General features: G+C 40.4%; 1 protein-coding gene across 1 annotated transcript in view; it reads left to right on the top strand.

Moving 5' to 3' along the window:
- Positions 1 to 23437, top strand: part of LOC309500529 (uncharacterized protein) — a 67613-nt gene that overhangs the window by 25019 nt on the left and 19157 nt on the right. Inside the window, exons 35-49 of the mRNA XM_082172139.1 lie at positions 1368 to 1484; positions 1604 to 1821; positions 1941 to 2131; positions 4270 to 4482; positions 4570 to 4721; positions 6750 to 6827; positions 6941 to 7020; positions 7121 to 7202; positions 8342 to 8479; positions 9104 to 9266; positions 9367 to 9470; positions 9568 to 9705; positions 17625 to 17738; positions 21781 to 21909; positions 22009 to 22167. Of these exons, the coding sequence (XP_082028265.1) occupies positions 1368 to 1484; positions 1604 to 1821; positions 1941 to 2131; positions 4270 to 4482; positions 4570 to 4721; positions 6750 to 6827; positions 6941 to 7020; positions 7121 to 7202; positions 8342 to 8479; positions 9104 to 9266; positions 9367 to 9470; positions 9568 to 9705; positions 17625 to 17738; positions 21781 to 21909; positions 22009 to 22167 (2076 nt within the window). The remainder of the gene's footprint in view (positions 1 to 1367; positions 1485 to 1603; positions 1822 to 1940; positions 2132 to 4269; positions 4483 to 4569; positions 4722 to 6749; positions 6828 to 6940; positions 7021 to 7120; positions 7203 to 8341; positions 8480 to 9103; positions 9267 to 9366; positions 9471 to 9567; positions 9706 to 17624; positions 17739 to 21780; positions 21910 to 22008; positions 22168 to 23437) is intronic.

Below are 23437 nucleotides of genomic sequence, written 5' to 3'. Positions count from 1 at the left end.
AGCAGAGGATTAAACAACCCACAGCATTCAATCTTCACTTATTACAGTCCAGATTGTCTTTATTTATTTTATGCATGTACAAAAGTTCTTATTGAGATTAAGAGAGGCTTAGATGTTGAAGTTTTTTAAATAAGTTTTTAAAAGCCTTATTTAAGCCAGTACAGCCTCTTGTGTAAAAGTTGAGACACACTTAGACATCAACACTTATCATACAAACCTCAACAATGGTGACAATCAAACAATATTCAAATCTAAATAGTAAAAGAATCCAGCTGTATAATTTATTCATGCTCCAATGCATTGGAGCCATGCAAAAGTTGTGTATGCTGGCATGAAGCATGTCACCATTGTTGCATTTCATTTGCCGATTGTTGATGTATGTGAATAATGACACCATAGTTACAACATTAATTAATACCAGATAATATTGAACAAACATTCTATTAACATTACTGGAAGAATATTTGTTCATAACTTTGAAAGAACATTGCGAGAACATTATGCCAAAATTATGAGAATGTTCCCTGTTAGCAGGGTTGCTCTCTTAGGGCGTTTTCACACGTGGCTCGTTTAGAGCATTTGTTTCAGATCCTGCTGGCACGTTTTTTCTTCCTTAGTTTGGTTAATTTAGCCATATATGAAAATGTCAAATGCTCTGATCCGCTCTAAAAAAAAAAAATGGTTAGAAATTGCCTGAACGAGGTGGTCTCGGCTTGCTAGAAAACTTTGGAGCAGTTCCCTTGTGGTGAGAAGGCAATCCGATCCAAGGGACCAACAAACCCCGTTGTATGATGGGTAACATACATTCAGTGAAAAGCAGCAATTTGTTTTGCTAATGCCTCTCAAAATGAATCGTGGGTTAACCTGGTGCAAAGACGAAGTGAAATGCCTTCTTGAAATTTGTTCAGATGAACAGATTTCAGAACAACTGACCTAAACACATAAAAATACCAACAAAGCTTTGATCCTTGCTCAAAATGATAAAGTAATATAACAACAGCAACAAAGAAAGCCACAACAAGCCCACAGAGCTGCTGTTTATCCGTTCTGTAGGATGATAGCAATGAGTGGAATCCTGGAACATACAGTAGAAGTGCACCAATAAGAGGAGAGTTTACTTGCACGTTACTTTTATTAAATATTTTTGGTCTATTTAGAAATGTTGCCTTGTGAAAGTGAATCAAACCAAGAAGAAATTGCAGCAATTGTAGCAGTTTTGATCCCTGTTTCTGAACAAAGCAAATTATCTACAGGTGTGAAAACGTCCTTAGAATCAAATTCAAATGGGAGGCAAAGAGTTTTTCACAGCAATGTTTTGTTGCACCTTTACAATTTTTCAGTGGAATTAAGTTAAGAGTGTTTTTCAGCTGGATTTCCCGAACTCTGTCAGCCTAGATCTTGAAGTGCTCAGGAGTCACAAGAACACCAGCGAGTTTGAGTATCACTCTGAAGGGAAAATAGCCATTGACGGCAAGAATTATCATGTAAATACCTTGAAAAGTGCTCTTTTGCAAGTAATTTATTGCATATTTCTGAGCATAGTTCTGTTGATGAATGCATGAACTGATATTGAGTGCTTTGCTTGTTTTTCATGACATTACAGGCACATGCAGAAATAACAGTATCACCTTTTGGAAACATCAGCAGTTCTATCAGCCTGAAGGCAGATGGAAAAAATGTAACACTTCACTTTACTCAAGAAAACAAGGTGGCAAAGGGCATTAGTGATGTGTGCATCCATGCTGGCTTTCATCAGGCCTTATTCCCAGGGCTCCCTTCTGATGGTCGTATTCATATAGCTGCTAATTCTTCTTCGGAAAGGTAAACTGATAACAGTACTGTCGTACTGTGGGACAAGACATACTGTATTCACTGTGCATCATGATTGTTTTATTACCTATCATTTGTTTTCAGCCTCTATCTTTTTTCTTTCTCTCTAGTTTTTTCTTGCATTGTACAGTAAAAAAGGAAGAGGAGATGTTTAGTGCTCATTTGAGTGGAATTCTACCACATGATCAGTTGCGACTGTCTCTTTCAGGGGATCTTGTCAATTCAATACGAGATCTCATTGCTTTACCTAATTCAGCTAGTTTGGTTGGAGTACTAACTCAGTCAAAGGGTCTAATTGAAGGTAAGTCCAAGATCAATGTGCCAATGCATTTACTGTAATACGCTGGCACATATATTCATTAATAGTGTGCAAATGACCATTTGCACACCAGGTTGCGGACTTTTGGGACAGGGCTTTCTCTGCCAATGCTCCCACACTCTTGAACAGTCTACCACTCCACGTCCGCTCTACCCCATCCCTGCCCATGTTCAAAATGCACCTCAAAACATTTATTTTCACTAAGTCCTTTGACCCCTTTGGCCCCCCGACTTATTCCATTCCATTCCATTCCATTCCATTCCATTCCATTCCATTCCATTCCATTCCATGTTTATTTATATAGCACATTTAAAAAACTAAGGTTTACAAAGTGCTGAACAAAGGATACAACATAAAAGCACATAATAACATATAAAACACATAAAACACATAAATCAACATACAATCACACAGTTCTCATGCTGGGGTAGAAGCCTGGGAATACAAATTAGTTTTTAGACGAGATTTAAAAGATTCGAGGGTTGGGGCCAATTTGACCTGTGGAGGAAGCTCATTCCACAGTTTAGGGGCTGCAGCTGAAAAAGCGCTGTCACCCCAGGTTTTTAACCTGGTTTTTGGAGCGACCAGCCGAAGTTGATCAATAGACCTAAGTGACTGTGAGGGGGTATAAACTTGTACGAGGTCTGAGATGTAGCGAGGAGCCAAAGTGATTTAAAAACAAACAATAAGATCTTAAAATGTATTCTACAATGGATCGGGAGCCAATGTAGCGAGGCCAAGACTGGTGTCATGTGCTCATGCTTGCGAGTTCCGGTTAACAGGCGTGCGGCCGAATTTTGTACTAACTGTAAGCGTGAAAGAGAGGTTTGGTTTACGCCAATGTAAAGTGCATTACAGTGGTCTAAACGAGTTGAAATAAAAGCATGAATCACATGCTCAAAGTGCTTAAGAGATAAGACAGGTTTAATTTGAGATAAAAGCCTCAAGTGATAGAAACTGGTTTTAACAACGTTATTTATCTAACGTTATTTGTCTATTTTGACACCCAAATTTGTGACTATAATAATAATAATAATAATAATTCATTACATTTATATAGCGCTTTTCTCGGCACTCAAAGCGCTTTACATGGAAGGGGGGAATCTCCTCAACCACCACCAATGTGCAGCATCCACTTGGATGATGCGACGGCAGCCATATTGCGCCAGAACGCCCACCACACACCAGCTTATTGGTGGAGAGGAGACAGTGATGAAGCCAATCAGTAAATGAGGATGATTAGGAGGACACGATGGACAGAGGCCAAGGGGCAAATTTGGCCAGGATGCCGGGGTTACACCCCTACTCTTTCGAAAGACATCCTGGGATTTTTAATGACCACAGAGAGTCAGGACCTCGGTTTAACGTCTCATCCGAAAGACGGTGCTCTTTTGGCAGTATAGTGTCCCCATCACTACACTGGGGTGTTAGGACCCACACAGACCACAGGGTGAGCACCCCCTGCTGGCCTCACTAACACCTCTTCCAGTAGCAACCTGGTTTTCTCAGGAGGTCTCCCATCCAGGTACTAACCAGGCTCAGCCCTGCTTAGCTTCAGTGGGCAACCAGTCTTGGGCTACAGGGTGACATGGCTGCTGGCACTATGGGTTTCACATGTTGTTGCCCAGGTCAACGGGAAGAATATCATCGGCCCGATTGGGTCCAAACAAAATGACCTCAGTTTTATCTTCATTTAGATTAAAAAAGTTAGAAGCCATCCAGGCCTTAATATCTTTTAAGCACTCCAGTAGAGGTATGAGGGAGTTGCTTTCACCTCTTTTGAGGGGAAGATATATTTCGACTTATGGTCGACTTATGACTTATGGACAGTTACTTTCAGAGAGTAATCTACCTTACTTCCACAACTAAATTGTCTTTTGTACCCCCTACATAGTTACCTAACCTTTGTCAGTTTTTTTTTTTTTTTGTGATTATATTTGTCATATGTTAATCTATAATAAATAATGTCCATTCTTATCCTGGTCTAATTGGAAAGCACTCGATCAGTAACTTATGTGGTTACTGAAAGATAGTTTGAAAATGTTATTATTGTATGTGTTTGTCTAATATGTACATGTTAGTGCTTGATACTCTCATGTTGTTGTGTGTTTGTGGTGCAGGAGAGCTGACCCTAGTAGTGGATGATTCTGTATATGGACTGGAAGTGACTCGTCAGCATGAGAGGAACTCTGGAGAAGAACTTAGTGTCTTACTATGTGTAGTTGCTATGGAAGAGTCACTGTGTGTGAACATCAGCAGCAATATGACACAGCATGGGTGCAGAAGTCTTCATACCCAGCTGTCTCACACTTTCCCTTGGCTACGTTCCGCAGGTACAGTATACTCAGCGGCATTAGCAGACTCTAGTTATGGCTGTGTCGTAGAGTGTAATATTTTTCTGTCTCTGTCAATTGGAGCAGGGCTTCCATTTAACAGCAGTGCAGGTGTGAATGTGAACTGGAATGACAGCAAAGTCGGTGCCCAAATGGAGCTCCATGCAGGGGCCAGCGTCCTGAGAGCCACACTGGAGCAGAGTTCACACCACAAAACACAAACGACCGGACACTCTCAGGTTAGAGAATCACAGTCATTAAGTATTTGTGAATTGCTGAAAGTCACCCAGAGTCTCAAATCGCATTCACACTAACTGACACACAAGAACAAATTAAGTATGTGCACACTTTCTTTTTCTTCCTTGTTCTTCTATGCCAACCCCAAGGAGACCACAGGGGATCTATGCCCTACTTATAAACCCCAGATCACTGGGGGAGAACAGCTCATACTCTGTCTTGAGTAAAGGCACTTTTTCAGGACAATAGTTAATGGTTAAACTATAGAATGCTACAATGACAAGGAGGGAGCCATAGGTGATCCAACTCTATTAGTTTATTACTCTACTGATCATCTGGAGAGACCTATAGCAGCACCATACCAAAGGGGAGCAAATCCCTACTTCAAGACCCGACCATTTGGGGAGGGAGGTGATGAAACAGAGGGAGTCTTGAGAGTTGCATCACAATCAAAAAACATTCATCCCCCCTGAGTGTCGAATGTGCTCTGTGCATATGCTAGATTCTTATCCCTCAAGAGAATCAAGCAATAACAGAGCCTACCATGAATGCATCGCCATGAGTGCCTCCTATTTCCTTGAGAACCGAACGCGCTCCGTGCAAATGCTAGAATCTTCTCATCCCTTGGGAGAGAATAAAGCAAGGACAGCTTACTGCAATTGCAATGCAATTAGTGCACCCAGCTTTTATCTCACACCATGTCCTAACCAGACGCGATGCAATAAGATTCCAGCGACAAATAATTTCTGTCCACACTAGACGCGATGCGACTGCGAGATGCATCAAAATCAATCAAAACCCACAGCCAATCAGACCAGCGTGTGGGCGGAGTCTCATGGCAAGTGCACAGCACCAGAGAGTAATCTTGACGGCAATCGCAAGAAAATGGCTAAGTCTATAATCAAATTCACATTACACCATTTAAACATTATTCAAATACATAGGCTACTGAGTTACTAAAACAATCTTTGTCAAATAATGGGCAATTCCACGCAAAACTGTCACATCCATAACGCCAACTAAATACCTTGGTATTGGATGTGACAGTTTTGCGTGGAATTGCCCAATACACTTGTTTGTTCACAGTTTGAACGTTCTTGTTTCCATTTGTTTAATTTCAAGATCTGAGGTGAATTATCCATGGTTGCTTTTACAGCTACAAAGCTAGGAGCACTAAATGATATATTCAAAGTCACATTACACGCTTTTAACATTAAATAAACCACATAAACAGTACCTGAGATTATCATTGCCACACTTTGTGTTTGTTGTTCCAGCGCGACGTCACAGAAAAATAAACCTTTTCTAAAGTAGAATCGTCACGTGTCGTCGTCGCGGCTGGTTAGGACAAAAACTCTTATTAACATGGAAAATATACCTTTTATCGCGTGTTGCTGCGTCGCGTCACGTGTAGTTAGGACATATTGTTACACGTGCATACAAACACTTTCTTTCTTCTTCAGAACATAAAACAAGTTATTTTAAAGAATGTTGGTAACACAATAGTTTTGGCGACCATTGTCTGTCATTGAATGGACCAAAAAACAAATTTTGTCTAAATATCTTCTTTTACACAGAAGAAAGAATGTCATACACTACAGGTTTGAAAAAACTGGGAATTATCCCTTTAATATTTTTCTAACTCGACATTGGGTTTTAAGCTTAAAAAATATTTTGCTGCCATTATATTTAAGGAAAGAAGACACAAACAAGGGGATCATTATATTTTGGGGGTCCATGGTTGGTGTCACAAAGTTTGACAACTCCTGATCTAGAATGAGTGAATTATGCTGGTCCTCAAACCATTCTAACAAAAAAAAAAAAAAATGTGTCTACAGAGTAATAATCACTTGTTGAAGAATAGGCTAAGCAAGCATTAGGTTAGTGTGCATTGGGATACACATGGAGACCCCTGAAACTCCTTGTACATTCTGGGTCATTTCTCATGTTGTTGAAGGGAAATGCCTCTGATTCCACACTCCTCTCCTACAAGTAAAGCAAACTGAAAGCACAGAGGCTTGTTTTTACAGGTGAAATGCACAGAGGGGATGGACACTGGCCACCTGCTGGGCGTCTGCTCTGGGCAGGATGAGGAAGACTCATTGAAGGTACATATGTATGAACATTCAAGGCTGTTTCCTTCTTTTGAAGAATGATTCAGTGGTCACTGTGAACATTTGATTGTGTTTGTACATCAGAACTCATCCTGATATTTGTTTAGGTTGGAATCAGAGCCAGTCTTTCTAACTCTCAGAGTTCAGCTTTCTCATTTGATCTTCAAGGTGACCACAATACCCACAGGTATTGTTATAGGAAATATCACTAAATTTACATTACAATAATGAGATACAAATGTTTAGACTGTCCAGATGAATCAGTTTTGATGTTTTTTTTTTTTTAGGATTGGGCTAATGGTGAACATTTCCCACAACATATCAGCTTTACATCCGTACCTGCCATTTGAGTTTCACTCAAAATCACAGGTATGACAATCAGGTTACTTCCATTAAGCAACGCTACTATGTTTTTTTTTTCTTTTGTAAATAGAATACTGCACAGTGTACATACTATTGCATACTAGTTTTTGTGTGTGTGAATGCATAATAAACATTTTAAAGGAGCATTCAGTAGTTCTCTAGTGTTAGCATTACTATTCTTCGTACCGATTCCACACTATTGTTAGGCACTGCACTGCCATCTATATTGTCTTTATGAAAATCACACTGATACTATTGAGTTTTAGGTAGTGGTCTAGACAATAATTAATTCACTTACCTGTCGATAATAAATGTGTTTCATTGTCTAATTTTTGCATTTCGCATCACCAAACAACACTTCACTACTAGTGTATCTACAGAGATGGCAGCCAATGAGTGTGAGGATTTTTCCAACAGTGTGGCGACCTGCACCAACCATGTATAATTAAAATACCTTTTATAAAAAATATTATAAGTTCAGTGTTCATCTCATATGAATGTATACCATTCAGATGACTCTTCACAAAAACAATTAATTTTTTGAAGCGTACTTAAAAAAACTAAATAAAAAAAAACTACCGAATGCACTTTTAAGTATGCTAGAGTGTCGTCAAATGACCTCATTATGCAGATGTTTACTTTCCAAAGTAGTTACCCAGCTTACAGGGAATGTTCTCAGAACTTTGGCTAACGTTCTGGCAAGGTTCTCTCAAAGTTATAAACAAACCTTCTTCTAGTAACATTAGTATAATGTTCGTTCAGAGTAATCTGGTCTTTAATAATGTTCTCAAAATGTTTGAACAAAAACGTTATTTATACCTTGTTCATGAAAAAAAAAAATGTGTTAAAATGTTTTAGATGAATGTTCTTCGAACAGTTTTTAATTATTTTTTTCAGAATGTTCAGAGAACATTCAAAAGCAATGTTCCCATAATATTAGAAAAATGATAAAGTGTAATTCATGTTCCTTTAACATTCGAGGTAGGCTATAAGAATAAAAAAAAACATCTAAAAGAATTGATGTTTTGAAACTAGTTGGAACATAAGCAAAATGTTCTTAGAACATATTTTTGTTCGCTGGGTATTATTATGCATTTTTAATCCTTTTTGATTGTAAAAATGCCTTACGTGTTGTTCCCTCACAGTTGAGCCACTCGCACTCTTCAGTTAAGGGCACTGCAGAACTTCTGGTTGGCATGAGCGGATTGACTTTTGAAGCTGAGATCTCGAGTACAAACTCTGGCTTTCAGCAAGTGCTGGTGTTCAACCACTCTATACCTCAGGTAGTGTAATTATGAGTCAGCCGTAATATAGCGTCTTCTGTAAAGGTGCGGTCACATTTACCGCTTCTCAGCGAAATCCAGTCATTTCAATAGGAATCCACACGATCCTCGCGTGAGGTTGAGAGGTTTCCCAACGGATATTTCACATGAGGTTCAAGCTGGTAACTCAAATTTTCTGCGTTGACCAACAGAAAGCTGCTTGGTTTGAAAATGACTTCTGTGTGAGTAAGTGTTGGTGCTTCATACATCATTGCACTATTTGTGATGAACAATGGACCTTTTTTGAACATGAAAATGTTGCAGAAATTTCGCTAAATTGACCACACTTTGTTCTCCAGGCGAAATGCAGTCATCTTAATAGTAATATGTAATTTTTACATGGCTTTTGTATCAAATACAATTTTGTTAAACTTTGAACATGCAAATGGCATGTTTATCAATAAAGAGCTGCTAAGTTTGGAAGTAACCTCCGAGTAAGTGATACTTCAAGTTCATGCATCGCTATTGATAATGGATGATTTCGCCTAAGTTACGCTAATGTGACCACACCTTAACACTACATGAAATATGTTACATTATGTTGTGTTACATTACATTTTGATGAATGTGTTATTTCTATACCAGCTACACTCGTTGCCCAGGAATCTGACAGTAAAGACACGCTATGGTGGAAAGAGAGGGTCACACACTCTCACGCACAGAGCACACTGGGAGAATCAGGATTTAACACAGTCTGACTCCTCAGATGGTGAAACACAATTACAGCAAAGTTATCCAGAAATGACAGGTGGCTATACCACATTGCTATTGAGAGGGAAGTTGCTTATTTGGTCACATGTGGCATCAGTTATTATCATGAACATGCTGATATGTCTCTCTAATTGTAGGAAAGGCTCAGGGTTGGGGTTTGGATCTTAGGGTAGAGAATGACACTCAGAGAAAACTTGGTGATCTGAGTGTTGACTGTACTCTTTTTGGAAGCCATGATCAGGTGAGGCCACACAGAAGTATTTGGGGGGTTTTGATGTGGTTTGTGCATTTTTTTTTTTATAACATCTTCCATATATATGTCTCTTGCGTGTGTTCAGGTCAGAATTCAAGGCTCTTGGAATTTGGTGAGCAGACAAATGGATTCATTAGAGCAGAAACAACCCTTTATCTCAACACTCGCTCAGTTTCACATACATGCCCTATCACACGGACCCAGGCATGACAGCAACAATCAGGTACACAGCTGCCATTCTCAAAAACTATCTATAACAGAGTTCCTCAAATCCAACCCTTTAGCTCAAACTCTGGCTGGGTCCAAATCACCCAATATAACCTTAAATAAGGCACTATTTGAGGGGACAGCCATTTGTAGTGGTGTCCGAAACAATAATGGACATTATCTAGTGACATTATCAATCCCACAATGCACCACAATAACAAGTGTACAACCGATGTATGCGCAGCAGCTATTAAGTCAAGTCAAGTCAAGTCAAGTTTATTTGTATAGCGCTTTTCACAATACAGATTGTATCAAAGCAGCTTCACTGTATTAAATTAAAATAATACAACAACGTTTTTTTCAAGAGGAATTTATTGATTGATAAAATTAAATTAAATATCCCCAAAATATCCCCAACTGAGCAAGCCAAAGGCAACAGTGGCAAGGAACCGAAAAACTCCATCAAGTGACCTAATGGTGTCCTAAAACTCCATCAGGTGACCTAATGGAGAAAAAAAACCTTGGGAGAACCCAGGCTCAGTCGGGGGCCAGTTCTCCTCTGGCATTTATGAGCTAGAGGCCGGATTGTAGTTTGAACTGTAGGATTATAAGAATGCCTGGCTGAAGAGATGCGACTTTAATCTAGTTTTAAACTGGGAGAGCGAGTCTGAGCAACGAACAGTATCAGGAAGACTATTCCAGAGTTTTGGAGCCAAATGTGAAAATGCTCTCCCTCCTTTGGTGGTTCTGGATATCCTAGGTATGACCAAAAGCCTTGAATTTAGTGATCTTAAAGAGCGCGATGGATTATAGGGTGATAGAAGATCCGTTAAATAGACTGGAGCTAAGCCGTTTAGGGCTTTGTAAGTCAGTAGCAATATCTTATAATTAATACGGAGCTTTATAGGTAACCAATGCAGTGATGATAAAATCGGTGTTATATGATCATATTTTCTTGATCTCGTAAGAACTCTAGCGGCGGCATTTTGGACTAACTGTAGCTTGTTTATTGAGGATGCAGGACAACCAGCTAATAAAGCATTACAGTAATCCAGTCTCGAGGTCATGAATGCATGAACTAACTTTTCTGCATCAGAAACTGATAGCATATTACGTAGCTTAGCAATGTTTCTAAGGTGGAAAAAGGCTGTTTTTGTAACATATGAAATATGATTTTCAAAAGACAGGTTGCAATCGAGTATAACACCCAGGTCTTTTACTGTAGAGGATAAAGTAACAGGACATCCTATGATGTTAAAGTTGTATTGTGCGATGTTTTGTGGGCGGTTTTTTGAACCGATAAGTATTACCTCTGTCTTGTCTGGATTTAATAAAAGAAAAATACGCGTCATCCAATCTTTTATATCTTTAACACACTCTGTCAATTTGGAAAATTTTGCGTTTTCATCCGGCAGTGATGAAATATATATTTGAGTGTCATCAGCATAACAATGGAAACTAATTCCATGTTTCCTTATAATATTTCCAAGTGGCATCATATATATTGAGAATAACAGAGGGCCTAACACAGATCCCTGCGCCACTCCATAGTTTACTGGAGTTATGATCGATTTTTCTCCATTTAAATAGACAAAATGGTAGCGGTCAGATAGGTATGATTTGAACCAGCTTAGTGCTTGTCCTTGAACACCAGTATAATTTTGTAGTCGATCTAAGAGTAATGTATGATCTATAGTATCGAACGCAGCACTAAGATCAAGTAAAACTAGTATTGAGATACAGCCTTGGTCAGAAGCTAAAAGTAAATCATTTGTGATTTTAACAAGCGCAGTTTCAGTGCTATGATGCGGTCTGAATCCAGACTGAAACTTTTCATAGATATCATTTTGTTGCAAGAAAGAGCCCAGTTGAGCGGACACCACTTTTTCTAATATTTTAGACATAAATGGAAGATTTGAAATGGGTCTATAATTTGCTAGATTATTATGATCTAATTGTGGTTTCTTAATGAGAGGTTTTATAACTGCCAGTTTAAATGTTCTTGGACCATGACCTAAAGATAAAGACGAGTTAATAATATTGAGGAGAGGCTCTTCCACTACAGGTAACACTTCTTTCAGTAGTTTAGTTGGTATAGGATCTAATAAACATGTTGTTGTTTTAGATGAAGTGATAAGTTTATTTAACTCTTTTTGTTCTATAGTTGTAAAGCACTGAAATTGTTCTTGCGGGGTGATAATTGAAGCTGAATTATAAGGCGCGATTGAAGATTGAACGTTTACAATTGTGGTTCTGATGCTTTCTATTTTCTCAGTGAAGAAGTTCATGAAATCATTACTACTGAACTGTAACGGGATATTTTGTTCGGGTGACGTCTGTTTATTTGTTAGTCTAGCCATGGTGTTAAACAGGGCCGGCGCTAGCCATTTGGGTGCCCTAAGCACAAATGCTTGGTGGTGCCCCCCCACCAAGGGAATAACAACCATTCAGAATTTCTTAGTTAGGTTCTCTTTACTTCCAAAATAACTGCTGCAAATAAATAATTTTACATTAACAATGGCACCAAACATGAAAAGAAATAAATAATATAAAGGTTAAAATGATAAATACCAAATACCACCACAATTACTAAAAACACAGATTTGGAACTGAACAATGTAAACACAGAAAGTTAAAAGTGCAAAGGTCAGGCACAATATAATAATTCTGTACATAATTTGACAACTCTGTGAATATGAAAATATACAAACACTGAGATTGTGGGGTTTTTTTTTCTTCTAATTGCAGTTTCAAAGTTTAAAAAAAAAAAAAAAAAAAAGATTTTAGCCATGCAGGGCTAAAGCCCCGGATCTTTTGCACTACTATAGCGACGCCCCTGGACATGCATACGCATAGGCGTAATTTGCGGGTAGGACATGTCCCCACCACTTATGAAACATCTCGCGGCACGAATGTACCAATACAAACAAACAAAACATCTCCAGTTAACCAGCAGAGCATTCATTTCATTCGTTTTTTAAATAAGAGTCGATCTAGCGCTGAAATGTGTTGTTTTTTTAAATCAACTGATCAAAGTGCTCGTTGCCGAGCGATCAGTGGCGCGGATACTATGTTTGTTTCTGGCTCGCGCACAGCCTTCACTCAGACGCGCGTTTCAATCCGTTGTGGAGAGACTCTCTATTCGCTCCGGTACAATTAGAAAACAAAAAGCACAAAAAGTGTCCCTGCCTGATATACAACCACTAAAAAACATAATCGGTTTTGATAAAAAAAAAATAAAAAAAAAATATATGAGTGCGGATTAGAACTCAGAACCTCTGACACGCTTGGCAAAAATTCAACCACTGGACCACTTAAATACACACATAATTTTCGTCGGATCAACATATAATAGGCCTCATTGAACGACCACTTAAACCCAATATTAACATGCTTTAGACATATTTTATTTGTTATTTATACTAGTACCCTATTGTGATGATTTTTCACGACCCAGATTTTTTGGTGCCCCCCCCAAGCACTTGGTGCCCTACGCGCAGTGCGTGATGTGCGTGTGCGGAGCGCCGGCCCTGGTGTTAAATAAAAACCTTGGATTGTTTTGGTTGTTTTCTATTAGTTTGCGGAGGTGCTCAGCCCTGGCCGCTTTTAGGGCCTTTTTATAACGTGACATACTGTCTTTCCAAGCGATTCGAAAGACCTCTAAATTAGTTTGTTTCCATTTACGCTCTAAAATACGGGTTTCTCTCTTTAAAGCATGCGTAGTATTGTTATACCATGGTGCTTTATTTTTCTCTCTGACCTTTTTTAATTTAATAGGTGCAACCACATCCAATGTTCTAGAGAGAATGGTGCTCATAGTGCTAGTTAGTTCTTCTAGTTCATCTGTTTGTTTGGGTTCAGGCAGCAGCTGAGACAGATTAGATAAGCAATTTGAGAAATTATCTATGGTGGATGGGCGGATTGTTCTGCCTGGTTGATAAAAAGACGCCGCATGACATATTACAGCAGTACGTAATATGCAAGTTACCATGTAGTGATCAGTGACTTCATCACTTTGTGGAATGATATCTATATCGGTTGGATCGGTTCCATGTGATATAATTAAATCGAGTGTATGATTAAGACGATGTGTTGGTCCGGTGACGTTTTGCTTGACCCCAAATGAATTTAATAAATCTGTAAACGCAGCTCCTAACGCATCATTTGGATTATCTACGTGTATGTTAAAATCTCCAACAATTAATGCTTTATCGACATTGACTAATAGGTCTGAGAGAAAATCTGCAAACTCTTTTAGGAAATCAGCGTAAGGCCCTGGCGGTCTATATACGGTAGCCAAGGCTAGAGATAATAGGGATGTTTTTCTAACATCTAAGAGCGTAACATTTAGTACAAGTACTTCAAATGAAATAAACGTATAACCCGTTTTCTGAGTAACATTTAGAAAATCTTTATAAATGGTTGCAACACCTCCGCCACGACCAATCAGACGGGGCTCATGCTTATAACAGTATCCAGGAGGAGTAGACTCATTAATACCAAAATAATCATTTGGTTTAAGCCAGGTTTCAGTAAGGCAAAGTACATCGAAGCTATTATCTGTGACTATTTCATTTACAATAACTGCCTTAGGTGTGAGTGATCTAATGTTTAGAAGACCTAGCTTTAGAAATAGTTTTTGTTTACTAATAGCAACATTTTCTGTTTTAATAACAATTAGATTTTTCCTAGATCCTGCATTAGATTTATTATTTGATCTCACTAAACGAGGAATAGACACGGTTTCTATGCAATGTTCTACACTAGTATTTATATCAGTTGAATTGGTGCAGCAGAGACTATGATTTGGACTTTTGGTTACTAGTCAAAGGGTATTTAACATTTTGGAGATGTTATCTGACAGAAGAGCCGCTCCGAATCTGCTTGGGTGTAAGCCATCAGCACGGAAAAGCCTAGGACGCTCCCAAAACAGATTCCAATTATTTACAAAGAGCAGTTTCTGCTCATTGCACCATGACATTAACCATTCATTTAGCGCAAATAATCTGCTGAACTTTTCATGCCCTAGTCGGTACGTGGGAAGCGGTCCTGACACAATGATCGTTGTTTCAGGCGATGTGCTGCGTACCGTATCGATTAGATTCCTGAAGTCTTTCTTCAGAATCTCCGTCTGGCGCAGCCTGATGTCGTTCACTCCCGCGTGCAGGACCACAGTTCCGACGCGCTCGTCACCGTTCAGGATCTCGGGAACGCGAGCAGCGATTTCAGAAACACGAGCACCAGGAAAGCAGTGACTGTGCACCTTACTTTTACCTAACGTAGCGTGTACGTGCCGAACGATGGAATCGCCGATGATCACAGCATCGCGTTCTGTTTCGCGAAGAGGGGAGAAGCGGTTTTGTGTGGATAACTCGAAAACCGGGAGGGTCGGAGAAAGTCTTGGTCTAAACCTGACTCGCGTCTTCCGCTGCGGAACCACCCAGGCTTCGTGGTGGCGTGTTGGAGCCGGAGTGAACGAGACCATGGCTGATTGCGACCGATGCTGAGGAACGCACGGAGTAGACGCGGTCGGACTCAGCGGGTTAGTAACGTTAAACACTGATTTGTGTGCATCGGCGCGTGATGTTTCAAGAGCCAAACACCGGTCTCTCAGCTCGGCCTGTCTCAATAAAAGGTCGTGGATCTGTTTCTCAACAGCTTCCAGCTCAGACTGCAGTGCGTGCAGCTCAAATGTGTCCTCACCTGCACCAAACGGTAGACTACTTACATCTGATATATTCGCCATTTTAACAGATGGACAGTGAATTAGCAACGAAGCTACCAGTGATGCTATCAATATTAATACTAATTTATGACTGAAGTCTTGGATATAATCTTGGATATAAAATGTTTGTTTGTAAGTGAGTGTGGAGAAGACGCGTTCAGCCGTGATCCACGGACGTAACCTTTAAGAGTATGCAGCGTTAGATCACTAATAGGCTTGAGACGCGTCTGCTCAACAGTCCGCGTTGTAACTATGAGGTTTTTTTTAAATTTATTTTTAAATTTAATTTAATTTTTTTAGGTTTTTTATTGGTAGGGGTGTAGAGTAGACGCACGATAGGCGAAAATAAATAAATAAATGTTTGTTTGTAAGTGAGTGTGGAGAAGACGCATTCAGCCGTGATCCACTGGAGTAACCTATAAGAGTATCCGGAGTTGGATCACTAATAGGCTTGAGACGCGTCTGCTCAACAGTCCGCGTTGTAACTATGAGGTTTGAGCAGTAACGTTAGTGCTTCTCAGTGAGGAAAAGTAGAAAATGTTCGTTGTAAGCGAGTTTAAAGAGAAAAATCAAGAATTATAAATCAAATCGATAGAGCTCCAAAAACAACAACACATTCAGACGCAACGCATGATAATAACAGGACAAGACATTACTCACCGTGTTTGTGGAGTGTTTCTTACTCACCTGAGCTTTTATGAACTCAAAGGCGCGAGAGAAAATAAATAAATAAAAATAGCTGAGCGCACGGGTGGCGCGTTAACAGGCTAGCGAATTACTAGCGTGTTGTGCTATTTAGTAACGGAAGCTAGCGATGTCAGGGTTGGGTAAGCTGTATTTAGTAGTAATATAAACAACTAGAAATTGTAGTAAATGATGGTTCAAAACAAGGAAATACGAGGCTAAGACGGAGCTTACAGCACCGAAGCAAACACACTCACAGCAGGCAGCGAGGCAGAGAGAAAAATCAAGAATTATAAATCAAATCGATAGAGCTCCAAAAACAACAACGCATTCAGACGCGACGCATGATAATAACAGGACAAGACATTACTCACCGTGTTTGTTGAGTGTTTCTTACTCACCTGAGCTTTTATGAACTCAAAGGCGCGAGCGCGCGAGAGAAAATAAATAAATAAAAATAGCTGAGCGCACGGGTGGCGCGTTAACAGGCTAGCGAATTACTAGCGTGTTGTGCTGGTAGTAACGGAAGCTAGCGATGTTGGGTAAGCTGTATTTAGTAGTAGTATAAACAACTAGAAATTGTAGTAAATGATGGTTCAAAACAAGGAAATACGAGACTAAGACGGAGCTTACAGCACCGAAGCGAACACACTCACAGCAGGCAGCGAGGCAGACAGGAGCAATCGAAAAAAGAATTAGAATACCCATAATGCACTGTGTGAGTTGTGTACCGAATTAATTCCTGCTTCTGAACAAAAGATAGTGTCCGCAGCTTTCCATTTTCCAAACCGCTGGTGCAATGTGGCTACTGCGTAATATTTTACACGTATACCTTCCTTTTTACGTGATTATTAAATTGTTTAATTAAGGTGTATACATAGTTTCTATGACAGAGTTCAAGATAAATCTTTTCATCTCACTACTGGGGCTGTCAGTTTGCTAAATCTCAAATAATTTTTAAACAACACGCACAATCAATGCAAAAGTGGCAGCCCTTCAGCGCACTCAGTGTCCAAATTATCTCACTCGTTATCATTCACTCCTTCAATTGCACTATATTAGTGGACTAATGTAGGGAAAAACTGAATGAGGGAATAGGGGGTGATTTTCAGACACAGCTCCTGATGAAACTCACCTACCTGCAATTTTCTAGTTTCTCTTAAGGCCTTGATCAGCTTGCTCGGGTGTCTTTGATTAGGAGTTAAAAAGGACAGTGGCCCTTCAGGGCTGGATTTGAGGAACCCTGCTCTATAATCTCAAATAATCTCTACACTTTAAGGGGCCCCTTCATATTCCCTATACTCTCAAATACTGTTCTTTCTCTCAATTACACTCTGCAATCGCAAATACTTATCCTTCATTCTATTAATACTCCCAGTTTCTCTGTTAATATTTTCAAATACCATCCATATTCACTTTACATTTTCAAAAACTCTCCAGATGCAAACAAACTCTTCATTTCTCATACTTTTTAAGATATAATAAGTCAAATCTATGTAATATGAATGAGGGTTGTGTTTCTATAGGCCCGTCTTTCAAGGGACCACAGAAAGCCTATAAATATTTCTGTAACAGTGAGTGAGCACTGGCACGTTGACTCCAGCAGAGGGCAAGCCTGTGTCTTTCTCTCACCAGGCCAGGTACTCCACAGCATTCAACTTCTGCAGTTTCACTAAACTTTCATTTTACAAACATTGGGTCTCACTCACTAACTGTGCATACCCACAGATTTGTGAGTTAAATCTTTTACTGTAGGGATGCACCGGAATGAAAATTCTGGGCTGAAACCAAAACCAAAAATTCTGGATGCACTTGGCCAAAAACCGAAAACGCAACCAAAAATATTTTTTAATAATTACTTATTAATTAATTTTATTATTTTACTTTTTTTTTGTATAATTGTTATTAATATTAGACTTTTTAATTAAATTTAATAATTGTATTTAATCTGATGGGACACAGGGGAAAGTCCAATGGAAGTGGCTGAGTGTGGGGTGTTAAGGGAAGGGGACTCAGGAACAACTTGTGTGTGTGATATGGGGACAATGTCCATGATGTTTAGCGAGGCTATGGGGTTGGGCTTCCTCTTTTGAAAAAATGTGGTCAGGTTACCTCTGTATGGGGCTTGCCTGAAAGTTCCTCCCCTTGCTCCTGACATCATAGTTTCTCTTCTGTCTCATGCCATCCTTATCCAATTGATCCCTAGAAAACAAATGGGCTGTTTCCATCCAATTTTGCAGCTGTCTTGCATACTCTGGTCCAGATGGTGTGGTCAGCGGTAAGGATGGCTAGCTGCTGGGCCAAGGTCCTTTTAAATCTTTCAACAAGGCCATCGCTGCACAGGCATCGCATCTGCGGCACATCCACGTCCCTTCTGTGCTGGCCCCAGTAGAACCCTTGGCGAAGGTGGTGGAGTGTTTTGGACCCCCCAAAATGGCCGGACTCCGTACTTCCATGACAAGCCGTTAACACTGCTTCCCTCAGAACTTTGGGTACTACCACTTGCCATCTGTCCTCCCCGTTTGCTGGCTCCTTCCATGCTCGCTGGAGCACTTTTGGCTCGTTCTCCTGACACAGTTGCCTCTCCTGTGTCTCTCTCTTTTCACAGTGACTGCAGCCCTCAGCAGCACAAGGGCGATGAGACAAAGCATCGGCGTTGGTGTGGCAGCTCTATGAACTACTGGGAAGTTATATGAATGGAGTTTTTCCAGTCATTAGGCCCCCTGAACCTCAGGCTCCTTGAAGGACATCAACTATTGGAGCACAACATGGTCTGTCCTTATTGTGAATGGTGTGCCACACAGGTAGTATTTGAAGTGCCTTACTGCCATTACTACCGCAAGGAGATCACGTCTGGTGACACAATAGCGCCTTTCACGCTTATTAAAGACCTTGCTAAAGTACGCCACCACCTTCTCTCCGTCTGGCCCATCCTGCGATAACACCGCCCCCACTCCAACGTTGCTTGCGTCCGTGTTTAAAACGAAAGGCAGTGTGCTGTCAGGTGGAACAAGGACTGTAGCTGCACTCAATGCCTGCCGAAGGGTATGGAATGCCTTCTGGCACTCTTCAGTCCAGACAAAGACATGGTCTTTCTGTTGGAGGTGAAAAAGCGGCACTTCTATGCACGAGAACCCCGTTACAAACCTTTTATAGTAATAGGCTAGCCCCAGAAAACTCTTCAATTGTCTTAGGTCTCATCTCAGTCTCTGATGGTGTGAATTTTGTCCTCCATGGTTGCCTATGCTCTCCCTCCCCAACCTGTGTCCCGCCTCATAAAGTGGCACTTGTCTGGATGCCGTTTCAGACCTGCCTCTGCCACTCTTCCTAGCACCTCACTGAGGGATGCGAGTGCTTCATCAAATGACTCAGCATGGACTAAAAGATATAATATAAGACATTCACTGCGTGAGACTCTTTCCAACACTTTGTCCATGAGCCGTTCAAATGTGGCTGGAGCGTTGCAGAGCCCGAACGGAAGGACTTTGAATTGCCAGAGGCCCTTATTTGTGTGGAATGTGGTTTTGGGAGCAGACTCAGGAGACTCTAGTCTAGGCAGGGGATACAAATCCTTTCATGTAACTTTGTTGAGCTGCCGATAGTCTAAACAGAACCACCACCTGGAACTATTTTTCCACTGCATCATGACAACTACTGAAGACCACAGGCTTTTTTGAGGGTTTCCCTGCATTCCTGGGGCAACTGATCCTGGAGCACTGTCTGATCAGATGGCCTGGCTGGCCACAGCCCCAGCAAACTGAAGGTCGGTGGTTTGGGCGGGGCTCTGAGGTGGAGTGACCCGGGCGCAGAATTATCCATCCATCCCAATACCTCCCTTTCAATAGCCAGTTCCAGCGCTTCGCTCAGTGTGGTCGGGTGAGCCAGCTGTGTTTGCACACAGAGCTCTCTTTGGCTGAGCAGTGAGCACCTGGATAAATCAGTCTTTAGCAAGCTCATTCTGGACTGACGGCGGCATTTCAGCATAGGCGCGTTTACATAAACATTCTATGTCGTTAGCTAAAATGCAGAGGGACTCACCTTGTCGTCTGCGTCTGTTATGAAATTCTGTCCTTAAAAGGACAGGCTGGCTATATTGTCCAAACTGTCTATGAAGAGTTCCAACCATTGCATTATAATAATTTCTTTCCGCTGGACTCAACAACAGCAGGCAGGCAGCCATATCGTCAGTGAGACACAGCACTAACTGCTAAGATTTATGATTTTCAGACCAACCTGCAGCATCAGCTAACAGTTTATACTGGGCTTTGAATATATCCCAATCCGTCTTACTGGAGAACCGTGGTGTTTTAATAGCGAGGGTGTCTGAGTCTCTGGTGTATTCACTGCGGGCCTGGACGCTTCATGTCAACGCCATTTTAGGAGCAAAGGGAGGCGCGAACCCAGCTTCATCATCTCGTAGCATGATAGCCTCTCTCATTCTGGCCGCATGTCTTAAAGCTCAGCGAGGATCTGCCGCCGGGCCGTGTGTCCACATACACTGGCCTTTTCCCCTTACAATCTCCTCCACCATCTCTTGTTTCACTTTTGCCCACGTCCCGTTGTCCATCTCTGCGGCGAATGCTCAGATCTTGCTTTGGAGTCCGTCACTTTTGACACCAAATGTAGCGTTTCGCTATTAGTAGAAACCAGGTGGTTCCTTCTCATTCCTAGACTTTATTAAAGAACTAAATTAACATTGCAGAACATCATCACATTAACTAGTGTCCTTCAGTATTCTTAATGCAATTACAACAGTAAAAGAGTAAGAAAAGGTACATGCAGGGTTGCATGGATGCTTGAGCTGCGAGTTTCTGCATAAATATGTAGATTTGCATATGTACTGGCAAATCAGACGTCTTTAATCTGGGTCTGTATTAAAGGTGTTTATTTGGTTTGAACTTGTTTGAAGGATGCTACACTTGGCATTGCTTGAGGATCTTGCTGTGTGTGCTCTAAGCGCGTCTAAGCAACGAAAGAAAAGGGTGTGTGGAATGCCCTTATATTTACATGGTGTGGGTGTTTTTTATATAAATTACCTCGGGCATGCAGTTGCTCATTTAGAAAACTCAGAATTCATAAACACTAGATCGAGGTTAAGACAAATTCTTGTGTGTACACACATGTTGTAAATTAAGCGTAAAGTGTTTGTGAGAAGTTCAAATTTGCATTTTAATATGAATAGTGTACACAATTATTAGTGAATGAGACCCATTGTTTTGACCTATAATGACTTACATGGGTCTTTGGAGTAGTTATACTGATTGGTAAATAATGACTTTCTGTGGGCTAATATTTTTGTATAATGGCTGCTAAACTGTATAATTTCCTACACAGCTGCAATCTCTTATGACATTTGACTAAATGAATGTATGACAATTTTTTTTATTTTTTTATTTTTTTTTTATGCTAAACAGCCATGTGATCATTGGAATAATGTCATTATAACAATATAAACCCCTTCAGGGTCATATAAGGTCTCCATTTGACTGTACTGTTGACTTACAGAGATGTTCAAAAGTTTGGGGTTTGGAACGATTTTTTAATAATGACTTTTTAAAGAAACCTCTTTTGCTCACAAAGGTAGTGTATATCAAAAATGAACTACTGTGCATGCTGTGCATGCTGTGCCCCAGAAAGTATGTCTCTGCTTTAAAGTTTGCTGGCACTGATGAATTGTGTCAGATGCAGTCGGTGCTGCCCCTGGTGGAGATGGAGGGATGTGTTGCTGTAGCTCAGGAAGGGAAGGCTTACTCCCAAAACACTGAGCTCAAATGGAAGGACAAGAGGATAACGCAAAGCATGAAATACCAGGTCTGGAATATTTAAGGAATTGAAAACTTGTTTGTTGTGCTGCCTTTATTTATTTTAGAACTTGGGATCTCTTCTTTCTTTTTGTTGTCTGTTGTTTAGGGAGGAGTAAAGGGAATGCACACGCTCCTCGTGGAGCTGAGGGCCCGGAACATCTCTCCGTCTCCCTGTCCGTCTCACTCTCTTCTGACCCAGATACACACCAACCTGAGGGACCGTCTTGAACACCATGTTCAGTTTGGCCTCTGTCCTCCACAGCCTGTGAGATCACAATCTATGTCAATTAAATTACACTAAAATATGCATATAGCAGCTTAACATATCACTTTAGTTCACCAAATATGAAAATGTAAGATGCATCCTCATGTCATTATGTTCTTAATAAATGCCACATGACATTTATAAAGTGGCTAAAAATAAAACACGACTGTGGTTTGGCGTAAAGTTTTATTTTTTTTATGTTTAGATTATTTTAACAAAACTTTGTTAAATGATAAAATATTATTCCAAATTACTCAAAGGTTTTAATCCTTTTAACAAAAGCCATCTTTGCACTGCAGATGAGGGACCAGTGTTGCCAGATGTACGATAATTATCGTATTTGTACGATAATTTTGACCTCTGTACGATGTACGATCAATAATGAAAAAAAATCCATAATGTACGATAATTTCAGAGTTTTCAGTCGTTCGTCCAAACACACATCCGATCCTACCGCTTCTCTCTCTGACCCCGAATCATTTCGCAGGCTCGCCTGCCGGCACGCAAGCATACACACACACACACACACACAGGCACCACACGGTGTCGACCGCACGTCAACACTACACTACAGTTTTGCCGAAGAAGACAGTTCAGTTCGGCATCCAATCTGTACCGTAAAAGGATTCCCCAACCAACACAATCTGCCAACACAGCACAAGTGGATGTGGTCGATGATGACAGCGACTTAAGCGATCGAATTTTTCTAGTGTTAATTGTGCACTTTTTTCTCTCTGTATCATAGTTTAATTATGGTCTAGTTCAAAATGTGGACTGTCGGCATATCTTTTGCACTTTGGCAAAAAAAAAGTTAAGTAGCCAGACTTCCTCCAGTTAGTGTGAGCATATTACACAGCTTGTTTAAATTGGCTGTAAAATTATTTTGAAAATAAAAGTCTTGGAAAATAGCTATATTTTATGCGTTTGGTTTGTGTACGATAATTTTTCTCAAAAAACGATAATTTTGAGGTTTTGGTACGATACTTCAAAATTTCTAATCTGGCAACACTGTGAGGGACGTACAGAAGCTGACTTTGAAGTGGCATAGGTATATTTACACAGAAAGGGGTTGCTTCTCAATTCTCAAATTGATGCTTCCTCGTTTCCTCATTCCTCCATCCTCCAGCCCGTGACCCGGAAACCGATCGAATTGAGACATCTTGAAGGACATCTCAATTGTCTAATTGCACCGCGAAGAGGCGAGGTAACAGAGATGTGGAGCTAAGACGCAACTAAAGGAAGCGAGGAAAGGAAACGAGGATGCACTAAT

This window comes from Leuciscus leuciscus (genome assembly GCF_965113295.1).
Source record: "Leuciscus leuciscus genome assembly, chromosome: 6".
In the NCBI taxonomy this organism is placed as follows: domain Eukaryota; kingdom Metazoa; phylum Chordata; class Actinopteri; order Cypriniformes; family Leuciscidae; genus Leuciscus; species Leuciscus leuciscus.
The sequence above is the reverse complement of the archived record's forward strand: the minus strand, read 5'-3'. Positions and strand labels throughout refer to the sequence as shown.